Genomic DNA, 16,655 nt, shown 5'->3' on the forward strand with positions numbered 1-16,655 from the left:
TTCAAAAACCAGTTGGAGAACACTTCAATCTCTCTGGTCACTCGATCACAGACCTAAGAGTGGCTATACTTCAACAAAAAAGCTTCAAAAACAGACTCCAACGAGAGACTGCTGAATTGGAATTAATTTGCAAACTGGATACAATTAACTTAGGCTTGAATAGAGACTGGGAATGGATGAGTCATTACACAAAGTAAAACTATTTCCCCATGTTTCAGAGTAGCAGCCGGGTTAGTCTGTATTTGCAAATAGAAAAGGAGTACTGGTGGCACCTTAGAGACTAACAAATTTATTAGAGCATAAGCTTTCGTGAGCTACAGCTCACTTCATGCATCCGATGAAGTGAGCTGTAGCTCACGAAAGCTTATGCTCTAATAAATTTGTTAGTCTCTAAGGTGCCACCAGTACTCCTTTTCTGTTTCCCCATGGTATTTCTCCCTCCCACCCCACCCCCCACTGTTCCTCTGATATTCTTGTTAACTGCTGGAATTAGCCTACCTGCTTGTCACCATGAAAGGTTTTTCTCCTTTCCCCCCCCTGCTGCTGGTGATGGCTTATCTTAAGTGATCACTCTCCTTACAGTGTGTATGATAAACCCATTGTTTCATGTTCTCTGTGTGTGTGTATATAAATCTCTCCTCTGTTTTTTCCACCAAATGCATCCGATGAAGTGAGCTGTAGCTCACGAAAGCTTATGCTCTAATAAATTTGTTAGTCTCTAAGGTGCCACAAGTACTCCTTTTCTTTTTGCATCTAGCCATGGTGTCCCTAGCCTCTGTTTGCCAGGAGCTGGGAATGGGCGACAGGGGATGGATCGCTCGATGATTCCCTGTTCTGTTCATTCCCTCTGGGGCACTGTAGCGAATTGAAGACTCGCCAGTGCGGCTCCTCCTGCTGGTTGTCTCGGGAATTAGCTCTCCAGTGTACAGGAGAGCCTCCTCCTGACCTGGGTCTTGCCTGCTGCTGGCCCCTGTGTCCCTCCCGGACCCCGGTGCCCCTTTATCTTGGGGTTCTGCCCCAGCAGTACCCCCACCCTCTGGGTCTCCCCTCCCAGGGGACCCCCCAATCCTCTAAACCCACCTTGCCTCAGTGGCTACTGCCAGTCGTTGTCTAGCCCCCGCTTGCTGGGGCAGACTGCAGTGTAATGACCACTCCTCATTGGCCAGGGGTTAGGATCTGCTGCTTCTGCCTCTTCAGCCCGGTACCTCTTTAGGCCTTAAACAAGGCCTCAGCCTGGGGCGTTGCCAGGCTGGAGCTCCCCAGCTCCTCTTGCCTTTCCCCAGCCCTGCTCTGTGTCAGGTACCCTATTCTTAGGCTGCTAGGTCCTTCTCTCTTGCAGCTCCTGGCCCCACAGCCCTTTCATCCAGGCCAGCTGGGCCCTGATTGGGCATGCCCCAGCTGTGGCTGCTTCCCCAATCAGCCTAGCTTGGCTGCTTTTAACCCCTGTTCCCCCAGAGTGGGGCAGCTGCCCCCCTACAGGCACCTGGCATTGGCCGCTGTCAGAAGATAGGATACTGGGCTAGATGGACCTTTGGTCTGACCCAGTGTGGCTGCTCTTATGTTCTTATCTGACCTGCTGTACAACACAAGCCGGAGAACTGCCACGCAGTAATTCCTAGAGCAGATCAGTTAGAAAACTTGACCCCTGGGCACAAGGCCTAGGCTCACCGGATGAGTGGTGAAGGAGGCCTGGCACTAGCTCCTCTGCAGAGGGGTGAATTTTGCCCAAAGTGAAGATTCTGATGCACATTCGCTAAAAACAGGGAGACACGGACTCATTATTTTACCAAGCTAACGCAATGTTTAGATCCTTTTTGTGGGCAGATGGGGAGCTTGTGAACCTATCCCAGCTCCATTGTACACACCCTTTGTTGGGGCTGTGGTTATAGCATTGAACTTGTGGGATTTGGGACCTTGTGAAAAGGGCAGAGATACAGGCCCTGACCTGTTGCTTATGCCATCTGCAGCCACTGCTGAAGACTGCATTAGTGATGTGGCATGTGGAGATGCCACCATCTATTGTCACGTTCTGTGGCATGTATGTTAACTCTCTCTGTAACCCTTGGCTTTCACTCTGTCCTATCCCATCAGTCTCCTCTTCCCAAGTTCCCAGCTCCACACCGAACCCACCCCTCTCACTCCATCTTTCTTCAATCTTTTGCAGGCTGCTGAGGAACAAGGCATCTCTCCCCCTTAGGGGTGGTCTGGCTTTCTTCCTTTCTTGGCGGGAGAGGGAAGTTCCAGCAAAAAGCTGGGGCTGACTCCTCCTGCAGCACTTTGATTCAATCCTCACTCTGCTCTTGAAACACCAATTGCTCCCGGCCCCCGAGGCCTACCACTGTTGTGGGATTTGGTGGGTAGGGAGCAGAGTCCCCTCTGTATTCCATGGGGCAGCTGGAGCCATGAGAACACAGTTGCGGGTTGGACAAGAAGTCTGTAGTGCTCCCGCTCCTGCTGCTGGAGCTACTAGCTCTTATCGAACATTTGTCTGAAGAAGCTGTGTTGCTTAAAGCAAGCTTTTGGAGCTGTTTTTATGTTGTCCGAAAAATAACCCATTTTGCTAAATGCCAGTAAAGGGCTTTGTCTAGGAACCTCTACTTATAAAGGGTGAGATTTATTGGCCTCTTTGTCTACAAAGAAAGACCAGGCCTGATGATCAGATTGTACACCCGAGACAAGTGCTTATATAATCAGCAAACTGTCTTGGTGTGGAAATACGATGGTTTTTGAGATAAACAGCGGAGGGAAAGCTGCCGTGTTGAAGTCTGCCATGTGAACAGCTCTCCTGTCTGCCTCTCTTCTGCTCGCTGCTTTCCCAGGGGAGCAGAGGTGCATGGTGATTGCAGGGCTGCATAGGTAATTGTACATGCACACCTGGGGAGGGGGGAATTAAAATGGACTGGCAATCTGTAGTGCTGATCCAGAGTCAGATGAGCATGCGGGGCAGGGTCTCCGTAGACCTTTTCCTGAAAAATCCCCCACCATTGCTAACAAAAGTGGAGCTGGAATAGTGTGAGTCACACTGGGAGAGGTCAAAAAGCCCCAGTGTAGACAGGGCTTGGTGGTGGCCTTGCCGGCCTTTTCCTTCGCCCACCCCTCCCCAAAGGTGACTTCACCTCTGAGGTGTGTGAACCTGAGCTGCTTTTAGCTGTGTTGTCGATGAGGAAGAGCCCAGATTGCTCACTTAAAATCCAGCAGAAAGTTATAAAACATTGCTGATGTGCTGAAAAACTTGAAACTTTCTCAAAGCCAGGGTGGTTGCCTCCAGAGTGGGCCCGAGGCTCACCTCAGCTGCCATGCTGCTGGGCCTTTGGGTTGTTTGTCCTTCCAGCGGAGGTCCTGTGTAACACAGCAGCCAACGGTGAAGGTGCAGAGGGAGACTCTTGGTTAAAAGGTGGGCTATTGTAAGGAGCAAGTTGGATTCTGCGCTTGCGCAGCATTCCTGTTGCCTTCTCGCAGATGGCACTGCCCCCGGAGAAGTCCCCTGTGTATGTAAGTGTGGAATCCATGGACCCTCTGCAGATGAGACTTAGCTCTGCCCTGCTCTGTGCTCATACCACTTTTATGGGAGAGGATAATCCAGTGAGGACCTACCTCTCTCATCCCCTTGTACCTCTATGTCAACATCATTGTGTTCCGTTTCCAGCTCTGACAGCGACTCACTGGGTGGCCTTGGTCAATTAACTGCCTCACTCTGTTCTTCAGTGTGCCTGTCTATAAAATGGAGATATCTGGCACTCGGATACCACAGTGACGGGGGCTGTATAAAAATCTAGATTGATAGCATGGAGGGTGACAAAGGATCGTTGTCACTCCTCTATAGATTCGTGTTTGTGAAACACATGGGGCCCCACTGGAGGAGACCAGTGGTACGTCTAGTCCAGTGTTTTGTCTCTGACAACGGCCAATACCAGGTGCTTCAGCAGAAGGTGTTACTCCCAGCCTCCCTGCACACGTGCTGCCCTTTGATAGGCTGTTCTGTGGTGCTCAGCTCTTTGGTGTCTGAGGCCTGGTCTATAGTAGAAAATTAGGTTGGGTTAACAATATTGGTGAGGGGTGTGTGAAATCCATACACCTGAGCAGCATTAAGTGACCTAAATCCCCCTGTAGAATTCTTCCCTCTTCTACTGTCTCTTGGGGAGGTGGGTTACCTGTACTGATGGGAGAATCCCTTCCGTTGGCGTAGGTAGTGTCCATACTGAAGTGTTTTAAGGGAGGACAAGCCCTGAGACTACACAAACACTAATGAAATTATGCTTGTAATGCCCCTGGATAGAGCAGCATCATTACCCCCTCTTCCAAATGGAGAACTGAGGTGTGGTGCTGGCAGAACAGGTCCCAGGCTCAGGCCAAGGTCCCCATGTCTCAACTGAATAGATCGCTGGAATTAGTCTGGCTCACTGGTGGGTTAGTCTGTGAACACAGGGATTGGAACTATAAGAGTGTGTTTACTGTTTCGACTTCACTGAATGCTTGTAAGTTGCTTACAATCATTAATCTCACTTACAGCATCTACGTCCCATATTGTAAGGTAATATTTGACCATTTGCATCACAAGTCAAGTGTTGTAAATCATCAGCCAGGAGAGACATTAACTAGTGGGGAGTGCTGGTCTCTAGCAGACGGTGTTATGTCCTGCTGGGCAAGGAAGGCCCATTGGCACCAGATGAACTAGAGTGGAATAGTAAAGAGGACAAAAGACTTTGTTGTTTTCTTTCCCCGCTCCATGGAAATGAGTCTTGTAAGTGAATGCCTCCCAGCGGCTGAGTTTGCAGCTCTGAGCAGAAGGGGGGAAGTAAATAAAATCCCCTAACAAGGAGGGACTGGATCTCTGTGCTGCTCGGACTCTGGGGTGCAAGGGTTACTAGGCATAAGCAGAAGTTCCCCAGTGCTTAGCCTGGGTTAGCCCTTAAGAACATATAGAGCTTGCTTATTACAGAAGCTTCTATCACCATTTGAAACTTAAGATTGGAACTCATTTTTGTGTATAAGAACATAAGAATGACCAGACTGGGTCAGACCAATGGTCCGTCTAGCTCAGTATCCTGACTTCTGATAGTGGCCAATGCCAGGTGCTTCAGAAGGAATGAACAGAACAGGACAATCATCAAGTGATCCGTCCCCTGTTGTCCAGTACCAGCTTCTGGCAAACAGAGGCTAGGGACACTCAGAGCATGGGGTTACATTCCTGACCATCCTGGCTAATAGTCATTGATGGACCTATCCTCCATGAACTTACTTAGGGTTTTTATTTTGTTTTGTTTTGTTTTTTAAATCCTGTTATAGTGTTGGCCTTCACAATATCCCCTGTCAAGGAGTTCCACAGGTTGACTGTGCATTAGATGGAAAAAGTAATTCCTTTTGTTTGTTTTAAGCCTGCTGCCTATTAATTTCATTGGGTGACCCCTAGTTCTTGTGTTATGGGAAGGGGTAAATAACAGTTCCTTATTCACTTTCTCAACATCGATCATGATTTTATAGACTTCGATCATATCCCCTCTTAGTCGTCTCTTTGTTGTATCTATGTTTACCTGCTTTAAGCTTGTAAATAACTCTTATTTCCTTTTCCTATATAATCTTTAGATACTTTACTATAGGATTGGCTACAAAGCATTGTCTTTGGTGTGAGATTTGAGAGGCAATTGATCTTGGGTAGGTGATGGGTCCTTTGAGACTGGGAGTAACTGGAACATTGTTGTGATCCTTGGTGTAAGGGCCCATCTGTCAGAAAGGCAGGCTCACGTGGGTGGCGAGACAGGTTGGAGCATCCAAGAGGACTGTCTGTGACTCCATGGTTAGGCTGTTACAGCTCCTGAGGAGTTCACATTTTATAATTGGTTGGTGAAATCTAAATGTAGAGCTCACAGCCAATTTTGGGGTTTGTGCCCTGCTCCTTAACAATCTGCCCTGAGATCAGTACCCATGCTCTGGAGCCCCTGCATGGCAGTGTGATGTGGGGCACAGAGCGGGGAGGTGACTTAGTCAGGGTCATACAGTGCACCTGTGCCAGAGCTGGGAACAGAATCCAGCTCCCCTGCATTGCAGCCCAGTGTCTGCAATCTCCTTACTCCCTACAGTGCGACTAACTGTGCATGGTGCAACCTGTTATACCCCACCTTCCTCTCCTTCCTAACAGGGGTATAATCCAGCCATGGCCCCATCCAGCCACAGGCATGCCAGGCCTCCCTCCCTCCGTCCCTCCCCTGTACCCTTTAATGTGTTCAGCTACAAATAAATGAGATGCCAGTGAAGTCCAGAAAGCTGCAGGAAGCCATTCGCACAGACGCAGGCCGTGTGAGATTTCCGAAAACAGCTCTTCCTCAGCCAGTTTCCAGAGCTTCAGCTTGGGCTGCTCACCACAGAGCTGGGTCCAGCACTTCCATTAGAGAGTAATGGTGAGGGATGAGTTACCCAGCTATGCTGGGTGAGTGGTGGGCGAAACTTCTACTAAGAAAGGGACAAAACAAGCCAAGGAGGCAAAATGTGAGTTAAACACCATGCTAAGGAATAGTGCAGTTAATCTCTTAAATTTGTTTTCCTTTAGTGCATGGGAAGTCTGTAGGCAGCAGCTGTTACACAATTAAAATACAGATTAATATAAAACCAGTTTCTGGAATATAACAGTGTCTGTGTTTCTCCACTTCCTTAAAATGCCACCTAATAATGACTTGATAAACTTCAGAAACCCACCTAGAGGAACTCTACATTCTTAAAATGAAAATTTCTTCCCTAAAAGGTATATATTACCATTGTGTGTAAATCGCCACAAGAAAATAATCTTCCCACTTAGAGCCAGCTTATTCAGTGAATCAGGTATTTGGTTTTCATTAAATGTAATTACACTTTAATTGGAGTTTAATTGTGGGTTTGTTTTTTTTTAAGTTTCAGTGCTGTAAGCCAAGCAGCCAAAGAAACATAGGGGTAGGCTAGTTTGCATGGGCTGCCATCTGTTTAATAAGGCGCCATGGCTCTTGGCTTGTCATAAGGCTTCTGTTCTCTGACGGGGCTGAAATCTTCTACAATAGAAGAGTTGCTCCTGGATAGAAGGGAGCCCGTCAAGAATTCTTCTCATCTGCAGCTCGTGACTAGACTGTTATGGTTTTCTGTGAGTCTGGATGTTGCATGTATTAACAAAACCATAGTCTTCAGCCATGTACAGTCTTCACTTTAATTGGGGCTCAGACATGATCAGAAAACTGTGATACTAAATGAAAAAACATGGTTTGTATTTGCTTTTCCACACGCCCTGAGCAATGGAGTTATACTGAGGTACGTGGTAGTGTAGATCAAGTCTAAGGGCAAGTCTACGCTACCGTGATACACTGGCGTGGCTGCACCAGTATAGCGTGGCTGGTGAAGACATGCTGTGCCGACAGGAGAGCGTTCTCATCGGCATAATGACACCACCTCAGTGAGAGGCAGAAGCTGTGTCCGCCGACGTAGTGTGGGGTGGATGCCACTTTAAGTTGCTGTGACTTAAATTGCTGAGAGGGGGGGTGGCTTTTTCACACCCCTGAGCGACATAACTTACCTTGCCTTAAGCGGTAGTGTAGACCAGCCCTAAGTGCCCCAGACTATACTAGGCATTTTGCAGACACACACACCAAGCCTTGACCCTGGAGACACTCATGCATGTGCTGAACTTTCCGATGAAGTGAGCTGTAGCTCACGAAAGCTTATGCTCTAATAAATTTGTTAGTCTCTAAGGTGCCACAAGTACTCCTTTTCTTTTTGCGAATACAGCTACTCTGAAACCTTTAAATATGCAAGTAATCCAATGGAAGTCAGTGAAACAACTGATGTGCTTAAATGTTTGCAGGATTGGGCCCAGAGTCAGTCCCTACCCCAAAGTTTTTACTGAAAAACAAAACATAGTCGTATTTTAAAATGAAATGGATTTTCTTCAGCTTTAATTAAAAAAACTTTTAAAAATATATATTTTTACTGCCTGTGGCTTAAAATGTGAAAACAGGGAGTTTTACACTAATATAAAGCAAGGATACACGCTTCTCCAATCACCATGAAGGACAAACTAGCACCCTGCATACCTCATTTTACGAGGCAGGTTTATTTTATTTATCTATTCCTAGGCATTTCTGTTGTGTCATCACTCCAGAATGGGAATGCTGGAAGACAGCTTGTGTGTGTAGTAAAATCTGGCCGTGTAACTTAGGCGCAGCAGCAAAACTGATACTGAAAAGATCAGCATATTGAAATGGGGAGCATTTAGGTATTCCATTATAGCACTGACTGCAGGGTTAGAAAAAATTCTATATTGTTCCCCTAAGCAAATCTGTATTACTTCGAGTTCCAGTATTTCATAGTTTATATGTAAGAGCTCTCAGCTTAGCAGTTTCTGGAATTGTGCTGTGCTATTGCTTGCTGGTGGGGCAGTTCCCAGGGCTGCTGTACTGCAGTTGACAGGACTTGGTTTTGCCCAAATTGCTCACGAGAGCACGTTACGGTTTCAGAAAGGCGAACAGGAGAGGAGACCTAATTATCAATGTAATGCTCCTCTGACTCTTGTTTTCTCTTTCTCTTTTGTTTCAGCTGACTGGAATTATTCAAGGCATGGTGGATGGGCAGCCAAGTCTCCAGCAAGTGCTTGAGGTAAGCAGGATAACCTTTAGTTCCTGAACTTTGACCTCTGCTCCCCCTTCTTCACCCCCTCCCGGGTAATTTGACTATGATTACGGCTTCATTAGAATCACATTTGCTGTCACTTCGGTGACATGCTGTTGAGAGTATTGAACCATTGATCTGTCATTCCCAGCTGTTCATGTCAAGGGTGCTGACAAGATGTCCAAGCTCCTGCCCGCAGACAGGAGAGGAGGTGATTCGTACTTGAGCCAAGGCATTGCTTTAGCGCTTTGCATGGGAGCTGTTCCCCCCTCCCCCCACCATTAAATTAATGCTTCCACCTATTTAAATGCTCAATAATACACAAAGTATAGACCTCTAAAACCTAATCTGTGGAATGTGCAAATGCAGATAAAGTCCTAATAATGCCATCTGCTTAATGCTGAATTCCTGCAGCATTTAGGATTAATTAGCTTGAAAGTATTTTGCCATCAATAGCTTTTGTTGTTAGTCAAATACTGAGGGAAACCTCCTCCAGGAGAGCTCACTCCGGCTGCCGGTCACAGTTCAATGCATTGTCTCTGTCAGGATTTGCACTGCCGTGTGGCCTAATTGTTCCTAATCAGAATGATTGCAACAATTGCTTATGTAAGGAAATCAAATTAAAGGCTTTAACACCCTCTGTGGAGACGGCTGGCTCATGTCAGGGATTTTAGAGAGGTTACGAGTGCTATTTCTCGCTCCTGGGGCCCTCTGGTGCTTACACAGCTGGGGAGTCGACACTGCAGCCCCAGGGACTCGAAGTGGTAGGTGGGGAAGAAGAGCATCTAGAGCTTCGCACTGAGGAAAGATCCTGCTGCTGAGGGAGCTGCGTTGACCAGTCTTGAAAGGAGCCTTGTGTTCCATCCCCAGCCTGACAGAGAGTGTCAGTGAAATAGGGTCTAGGGGAATTCTGTGCTTGGCCAGCACCTGCCATCCAAACCGAATCCCTAAGCACAGTCTGGAGAGAAGTCATAGGGCCTGGGTGGAGCCAATCAGGTTTCCCAGGCCAAGCCAGGCAGAGCTCATGGAGGGGGAAAAAATGAAGATTTGCAGGATGTGTCGAGAGAGTCCTACCCTCTATCTGGAACATGGTGGGGCCCCGAGTACCAAAGGTAAGCGGGAAGGATAAGCCCTTTGAATAAAATCAAGTTAGAAGCTAGCTTCCCCAGACCTGCGGCAACCCAGCAGAGGATATGCCAGTCACCTCACAGTCCTGAATGTCTGGTTGTCTCCCACTTCACCATACAGTCTCGCCCCAGCACCAGACGCAGTCTCGGCACTTTTCCTGTGGGTAGAAGTATGGGGAATTCTCCATTAACTGTAGATGCAGTGATGTGTAAAATCACAAGGCTCACTGCATACTCCCTATTACTCCCAACTACCATGTGACCCTACTTTAATTGCTTTGGTGCCAAAAACTTCTCTTTAATTAGAATATTGAGGTTAAATAAATTTGGTTGTGTGGGTGTCTCTTGGTCAGTTGGATTGTTTGGCCATTGCTGAGTGTATAAATGGGTATGTTCATGCAAACATCCCCATATGGAATAGACTTGTTCTAAGAAAACCAGTGGAGTTCCTTAGAAATTACTTGTACAACCTGCAAAATTTCATAGAGAATGAAAACCTTTCTGTAGGTTTTGTAGGCATCCTATAGAATTCTGTAGCAGGATTCTAATTCTCTATTAAATCCTATGGGATGATTAAAAATAAACAAACAACCCCAAAGAGAGAACCCATAGAAAAGATATTTTCTATTGCATTCTGTAGAATGTTTCCATAACTGTTTGGTCTGCCTAATCTGTAGGTCCTGTCTGCTGGTCGAGTCCTGTATCACACCCAGGACTGAGCTTGCTGGGCCAGGGATTGTCTCCTTTGTTCTTTGTCTGTACAGTTCCCAGCACAGTGGGGCCTTGACAATGATTGGGGTTTAGACTTATCTGCAAAGCAAATAATAAATCTGCCTATTTCTAGATTAAAATGGGATTATGCTTTGGCTTCTCTGGGGGTTGTAGGTTTAGGCAGCCTGGCTACTGCTACCTGTATTTCAAGTGTGGGTGAATAAGGCAGTTGTCTGCTGCTGTAGGTGGCCACGTTCCTTCCCCTCTGGTCATGGAGAAAGCTTCTCCGAACGGTGAGCTGTCAGGTCGTAGCAGAGAAGCCTGTGTTACCGTTGCTGCCCTGTACGTGAATTTCTAGAATCTCTTCACGTGCCAAAGCCGTGTGGCCACCTCTAGGGGGAACGTTCTGTTTCAGGAGCTGTGCACATCATGGGCAGGGAGTGGAGATGCACTTCGCCCATTGAAATGTTACTGAGAATATAGGCAGCAAGAGTGCGTAATGCTGACTTTTGTGTAGTGCCTGCCACCTGGAGATCTCAAAGCACTTCACAAACACAGAATTAATTCCAGCTGGAACAGTAGAACTAGAAGAAGGAAGGAAAAGGTATCCAACTCTTCAAAACCAGAGTGTGCGTGTGTATTGAGTTTGTAATGGTGGCATGCATGCCTGTGCACTCATAAGTGTCCATCTTATGTGTCATATTCATTGCGACCCAGGTGATGTGCTGTAGGTGAAAAATCCCATCCCGGGATGGTTGTCCCTCGGAAATGAGGGTGAGTTGAATGAGAATCTCTCATTCGTATCTGTTTTGCGGCTTATTTTCCTTCAGTTCTCAGTCTGTGGGGGCTCCTCCATGATCTCTGGGTTAATTTCGAGCTTCTTTAAAAAGTCGGCAGAGCTTCAAGAAATAAGGGCATGGCTCTCTATTGGAGGAAACTTTGAAATATAATAGGGCTCTCAAGCAATTAAAAAAATTAATCACGATTAATCACACTGTTAAACAATAATAAATACCATTTATTTAAATATTTTTGGATTTTTTTTACATTTTCAAATATCGATTTCAATTACAACACAGAATACAAAGTGTACAGTATGAGTTTATATTTATTTTTATTACAAATACTTGCACTGTAAAAAACAAAAGAAATTGTATTTTTCAATTCCCCTATTGCAAGTACTGTAGTGCAATCTTTATCATGAAAGTTGAATTTACAAATGTAGAATTATGTAAAAATACCCTGCATTCAAAAATAAAACAATGTAAAACTTCAGAGTCTACAAGACCACTCAGTCCTACTTTCTTGTTCAGCCAATTGCTGAGACAAACAAGTTTATTTACATTTGCAGGAGATAATGCTGCCTGCTTCTCGTTTACAATGTCACCTGAAAGTGAGAACAAGCGTTCTCATGGCACTGTTGCAGCCGGCATCACAAGATATTTATGTGCTAGATGCGCTAAAGATTCATATGTCCCTTCATGCTTCAGCCACCATTCCAGAGGAAATGTGTCCATGCTGACGACAGGTTCTGCTCGATAATGATCCAAAGCAATGTGGACTGACGCATGTTCGTTTTCATCATCTGAGTTAGATGCCATCAGCAGAAAGTTGATTTTTTTTTTGGTGGTGGTGGTGGTTCAGGTCCTGTAGATTCCACGGCAGAGTGTTGCTCTTTTAAGTCTTCTGAAAGCACGCTCCACACCTCATCCCTCTCAGATTTTGGAAAGCACTTCAGATCCTTAAACCTTGGGTCGAGTGCTTTAGCTATCCTTAGAAATCTCACACTAGTACCTTCTTTGCATTTTGTCAAATCTGCAGTGAAAGTGTTCTTAAAACGAACAACATGTGCTGGGTCATCATCCGAGACTGCTATAACATGAAATATATGGCGGAATGTGGGTAACACAGCGGGAGACATACAATTCTCCCACAAGGAGTTCAGTCAGAAATTTAATTAAACACATTATTTTTTTAACGAGCATCATCAGCACCGAAGCATGTCCTCTGGAAGGGTGGCCGAAGTATGAAGAGGCATATGAATCTTTAGCGCATCTGGCACGTAAATATCTTGTGATGCCGGCTACAACAGTGCCATGTGAATGCCTGTTCTTACTTTCATGTGACATTGTAATTAAGAAGTAGGCAGCTTTATCTCCAATAAATGTAAACAAACTTGTTTGTCTGAGTGATTGGCTGAACAAGAAGTAGGACTGAGTGGACTTATGGGCTCTAAAGTTTTACATTGTTTTATTTTTGAGTGCAGTTATGTAACAAAAAAAAATCTACATTTGTAAGTTGCACTTTCAGGATAAAGAGATTGCACTTCAGTACTTGTATCAGGTGAATTGAAAAATACTATTTCTTTTGTTTATCATTTTTACCATGCAAATATTTGTAATAAAAATAATATAAAGTGAGCATTTTATACTTCGTATTCTGTGTTGTAATTGAAACCAATATATATGAAAATGTAGAAAAAACATCCAAAAATATTTAAAAATTTAACTTGGCATTCTATTGCTTAACAAAAAGAAAAGGAGTACGTGTGGCACCTTAGAGACTAACAAATTTATTAGAGCATAAGCTTTCGTGAGCTACAGCTCACTTCATCGGATGCATTTGGTGGAAAAAGCAGAGGAGAGATTTATATACACACACACACAGAGAACATGAAACAATGGGTTTATCATACACACTGTAAGGAGAGTGATCACTTAAGATGAGCCATCACCAGCAGCAGGGGGGGGAAGGAGGAAAACCTTTCATGGTGACAAGCAGGTAGGCTAATTCCAGCAGTTAACAAGAATATCAGAGGAACAGTGGGGGGTGGGGTGGGAGGGAGAAATACCATGGGGAAATAGTTTTACTTTGTGTAATGACTCATCCATTCCCAGTCTCTATTCAAGCCTAAGTTAATTGTATCCAGTTTGCAAATTAATTCCAATTCAGCAGTCTCTCGTTGGAGTCTGTTTTTGAAGCTTTTTTGTTGAAGTATAGCCACTCTTAGGTCTGTGATCGAGTGACCAGAGAGATTGAAGTGTTCTCCAACTGGTTTTTGAATGTTATAATTCTTGACGTCTGATTTGTGTCCATTCATTCTTTTACGTAGAGACTGTCCAGTTTGGCCAATGTACATGGCAGAGGGGCATTGCTGGCACATGATGGCATATATCACATTGGTAGATGCGCAGGTGAACGAGCCTCTGATGGTGTGGCTGATGTGATTAGGCCCTATGATGGTATCCCCTGAATAGATATGTGGACAGAGTTGGCAACGGGCTTTGTTGCAAGGATAGGTTCCTGGGTTAGTGGTTCTGTTGTGTGGTGTGTGGTTGCTGGTGAGTATTTGCTTCAGATTGGGGGGCTGTCTGTAAGCAAGGACTGGTCTGTCTCCCAAGATCTGAGAGAGCGATGGCTCGTCCTTCAGGATAGGTTGTAGATCCTTGATGATGCGTTGGAGGGGTTTTAGTTGGGGGCTGAAGGTGATGGCTAGTGGCGTTCTGTTGTTTTCTTTGTTGGGCCTGTCCTGTAGTAGGTGACTTCTGGGTACTCTTCTGGCTCTGTCAATCTGTTTCTTCACTTCAGCAGATGGGTACTGTAGTTGTAGGAATGCATGATAGAGATCTTGTAGGTGTTTGTCTCTGTCTGAGGGGTTGGAGCAAATGCGGTTATATCGTAGCGCTTGGCTGTAGACAATGGATCGAGTGGTATGATCTGGATGAAAGCTAGAGGCATGTAGGTAGGAATAGCGGTCAGTAGGTTTCCGATATAGGGTGGTGTTTATGTGACCATCGCTTATTAGCACCGTAGTGTCCAGGAAGTGGATCTCTTGTGTGGACTGGTCCAGGCTGAGGTTGATGGTGGGATGGAAATTGTTGAAATCATGGTGGAATGCCTCAAGAGCTTCTTTTCCATGGGTCCAGATGATGAAGATGTCATCAATGTAGCGCAAGTAGAGTAGGGGCATTAGGGAACGAGAGCTGAGGAAGCGTTGTTCTAAGTCAGCCATAAAAATGTTGGCATACTGTGGGGCCATGCGGGTACCCATCGCAGTGCCGCTGATTTGAAGGTATACATTGTCACCAAATGTGAAATAGTTATGGGTCAGGACAAAGTCACAAAGTTCTGCCACCAGGTTAGCCGTGACAGTATCGGGGATACTGTTCCTGACGGCTTGTAGTCCATCTTTGTGTGGAATGTTGGTGTAGAGGGCTTCTACATCCATAGTGGCTAGGATGGTGTTTTTAGGAAGATCACCAATGGACTGTAGTTTCCTCAGGAAAGTGGCTATACTTCAACAAAAAAGCTTCAAAAACAGACTCCAACGAGAGACTGCTGAATTGGAATTAATTTGCAAACTGGATACAATTAACTTAGGCTTGAATAGAGACTGGGAATGGATGAGTCATTACACAAAGTAAAACTATTTCCCCATGGTATTTCTCCCTCCCACCCCACCCCCCACTGTTCCTCTGATATTCTTGTTAACTGCTGGAATTAGCCTACCTGCTTGTCACCATGAAAGGTTTTCCTCCTTCCCCCCCCTGCTGCTGGTGATGGCTCATCTTAAGTGATCACTCTCCTTACAGTGTGTATGATAAACCCATTGTTTCATGTTCTCTGTGTGTGTGTGTATATAAATCTCTCCTCTGCTTTTTCCACCAAATGCATCCGATGAAGTGAGCTGTAGCTCACGAAAGCTTATGCTCTAATAAATTTGTTAGTCTCTAAGGTGCCACACGTACTCCTTTTCTTTTTGCGAATACAGACTAACACGGCTGCTACTCTGAAACCTATTGCTTAACAGTGAGATTAAAATGGCGATTAATCCTGATTAATTGTTTTAATTGCGATTAACTTTTTTGAATTAATCGCATGAGTTAACTGAAATTAATTGACAGCCCTAAAATATAACGTTACAGCTTATTTGATGAAGGGAAGGGGAAAATGGGGATGGGGGGGCTAAGTAATATTTTATGATTCCTGTTCTTTTGTGAGCAGAACTATAGTAGTGTCTGATAAGATCATCTCTGCACTGGTCGCCTGTTGTTTCCTGTTGGAAATCTTCCAAGGTCCAAACATACTCTTGTTGAGATGATGTGAGCGAAGAAAGGGAGAGAGGGGTGGGGGCTGCTGCTGGATAAGATCACAATTTTCTCCTCGTCTGATTGCGAGGAGCTTATCTGTGTTTAACTGTTGTGGCTCTTCCCTGTCTACAAAGCTCATCCTCTTTCCCTGCGTTCCTTTCAGAGGGTCGATGAGTGGATGGCGAAGGAAGGCCTCTTAGATCCTAGTGTCAAGTCGATTTTTGTAACCTGCGGAGACTGGGATTTGAAAGTAATGTGAGTATGGAAAGGGAAGCTGCACAGGCTTTGTTACTGCATGCTTGTGGGAAATGTTTCCTCCTCTCCCATTGCCTAGCTCTTTCTGGTGCAGTGAGATGATTCATGTAACTTCATGCACGTTTTTGTTTGGTGGGGAGGGAAAGAGCATGTTGATTATTTCCTCTGCCTGTTAATTCTCACATCTTAGTTCTGCTGGGGCCTTGGCTCAGTTCAAACCAACAGTCACCTTAACAGTGTGTTTTCAGTTGATGCTGAAAAACTCACATGTTCTCTCCGTACCATCCTGATTCCGGCAGCAAGCCCCGACTGCTTACAGGTGTCGAGCTGCCCGTAGTCTTTGTCCACTGCGTGGTCATTGAGGGCCATGCATAATCAGAAGTGATAACAGCAGGGGGAATGGGAGGAAGATTGATCAAGGAGAAAGATTTTGTACATGGTCACTGGGTAGGGTAGCAAGTGAGTCTGACCCCACACCCTTTGAAGGGTTTAAACTGGGGGCTTTGGGATAGCTCCATTTTTATCCATTATCTCCTCTGAATTGGCAAGCGCAGTAGGATGTTCCTCCTGTTTCTACCCGTTCTGGTCCCTGGCTACTTGATCTCTGCCCATCTCCTGAGTGTGACCATGTGGCAGGCTTCGAGGATAAATACCTGCCCCTTCCTGAAAATGATGCTCCATTTACCACATTGTGCCGCATGCAGCCAGCACAGCCTCAGGGAATAAAGAGTGGGGTGGAAGGGTGTATGTATGTAGGGTGGTCACTGGTTCTGTATTCCTGAATCGAGGGATGACCATTGGCTAGCTTTCATAGTCCAGGCCTTCTCTGTCTTCCTGGTGTACCAAATGG

At 45.6% G+C, this 16,655-nt stretch overlaps 1 protein-coding gene across 7 annotated transcripts in view; it reads left to right on the forward strand.

Annotated features, from left to right (window-relative positions):
- Window positions 1-16,655, forward strand: part of ERI3 (ERI1 exoribonuclease family member 3) — a 238,125-nt gene that overhangs the window by 43,650 nt on the left and 177,820 nt on the right. For all 7 annotated transcript variants that reach the window (XM_038413981.2, XM_038413982.2, XM_038413983.2 and 4 more), the window contains 2 exons: window positions 8,551-8,610; window positions 15,714-15,805. In XM_038413981.2, the coding sequence (XP_038269909.1) occupies window positions 8,551-8,610; window positions 15,714-15,805 (152 nt within the window). The remainder of the gene's footprint in view (window positions 1-8,550; window positions 8,611-15,713; window positions 15,806-16,655) is intronic.

The sequence above is a fragment of the Dermochelys coriacea genome, chromosome 8 (assembly GCF_009764565.3).
Source record: "Dermochelys coriacea isolate rDerCor1 chromosome 8, rDerCor1.pri.v4, whole genome shotgun sequence".
NCBI lineage: Eukaryota > Metazoa > Chordata > Testudines > Dermochelyidae > Dermochelys > Dermochelys coriacea.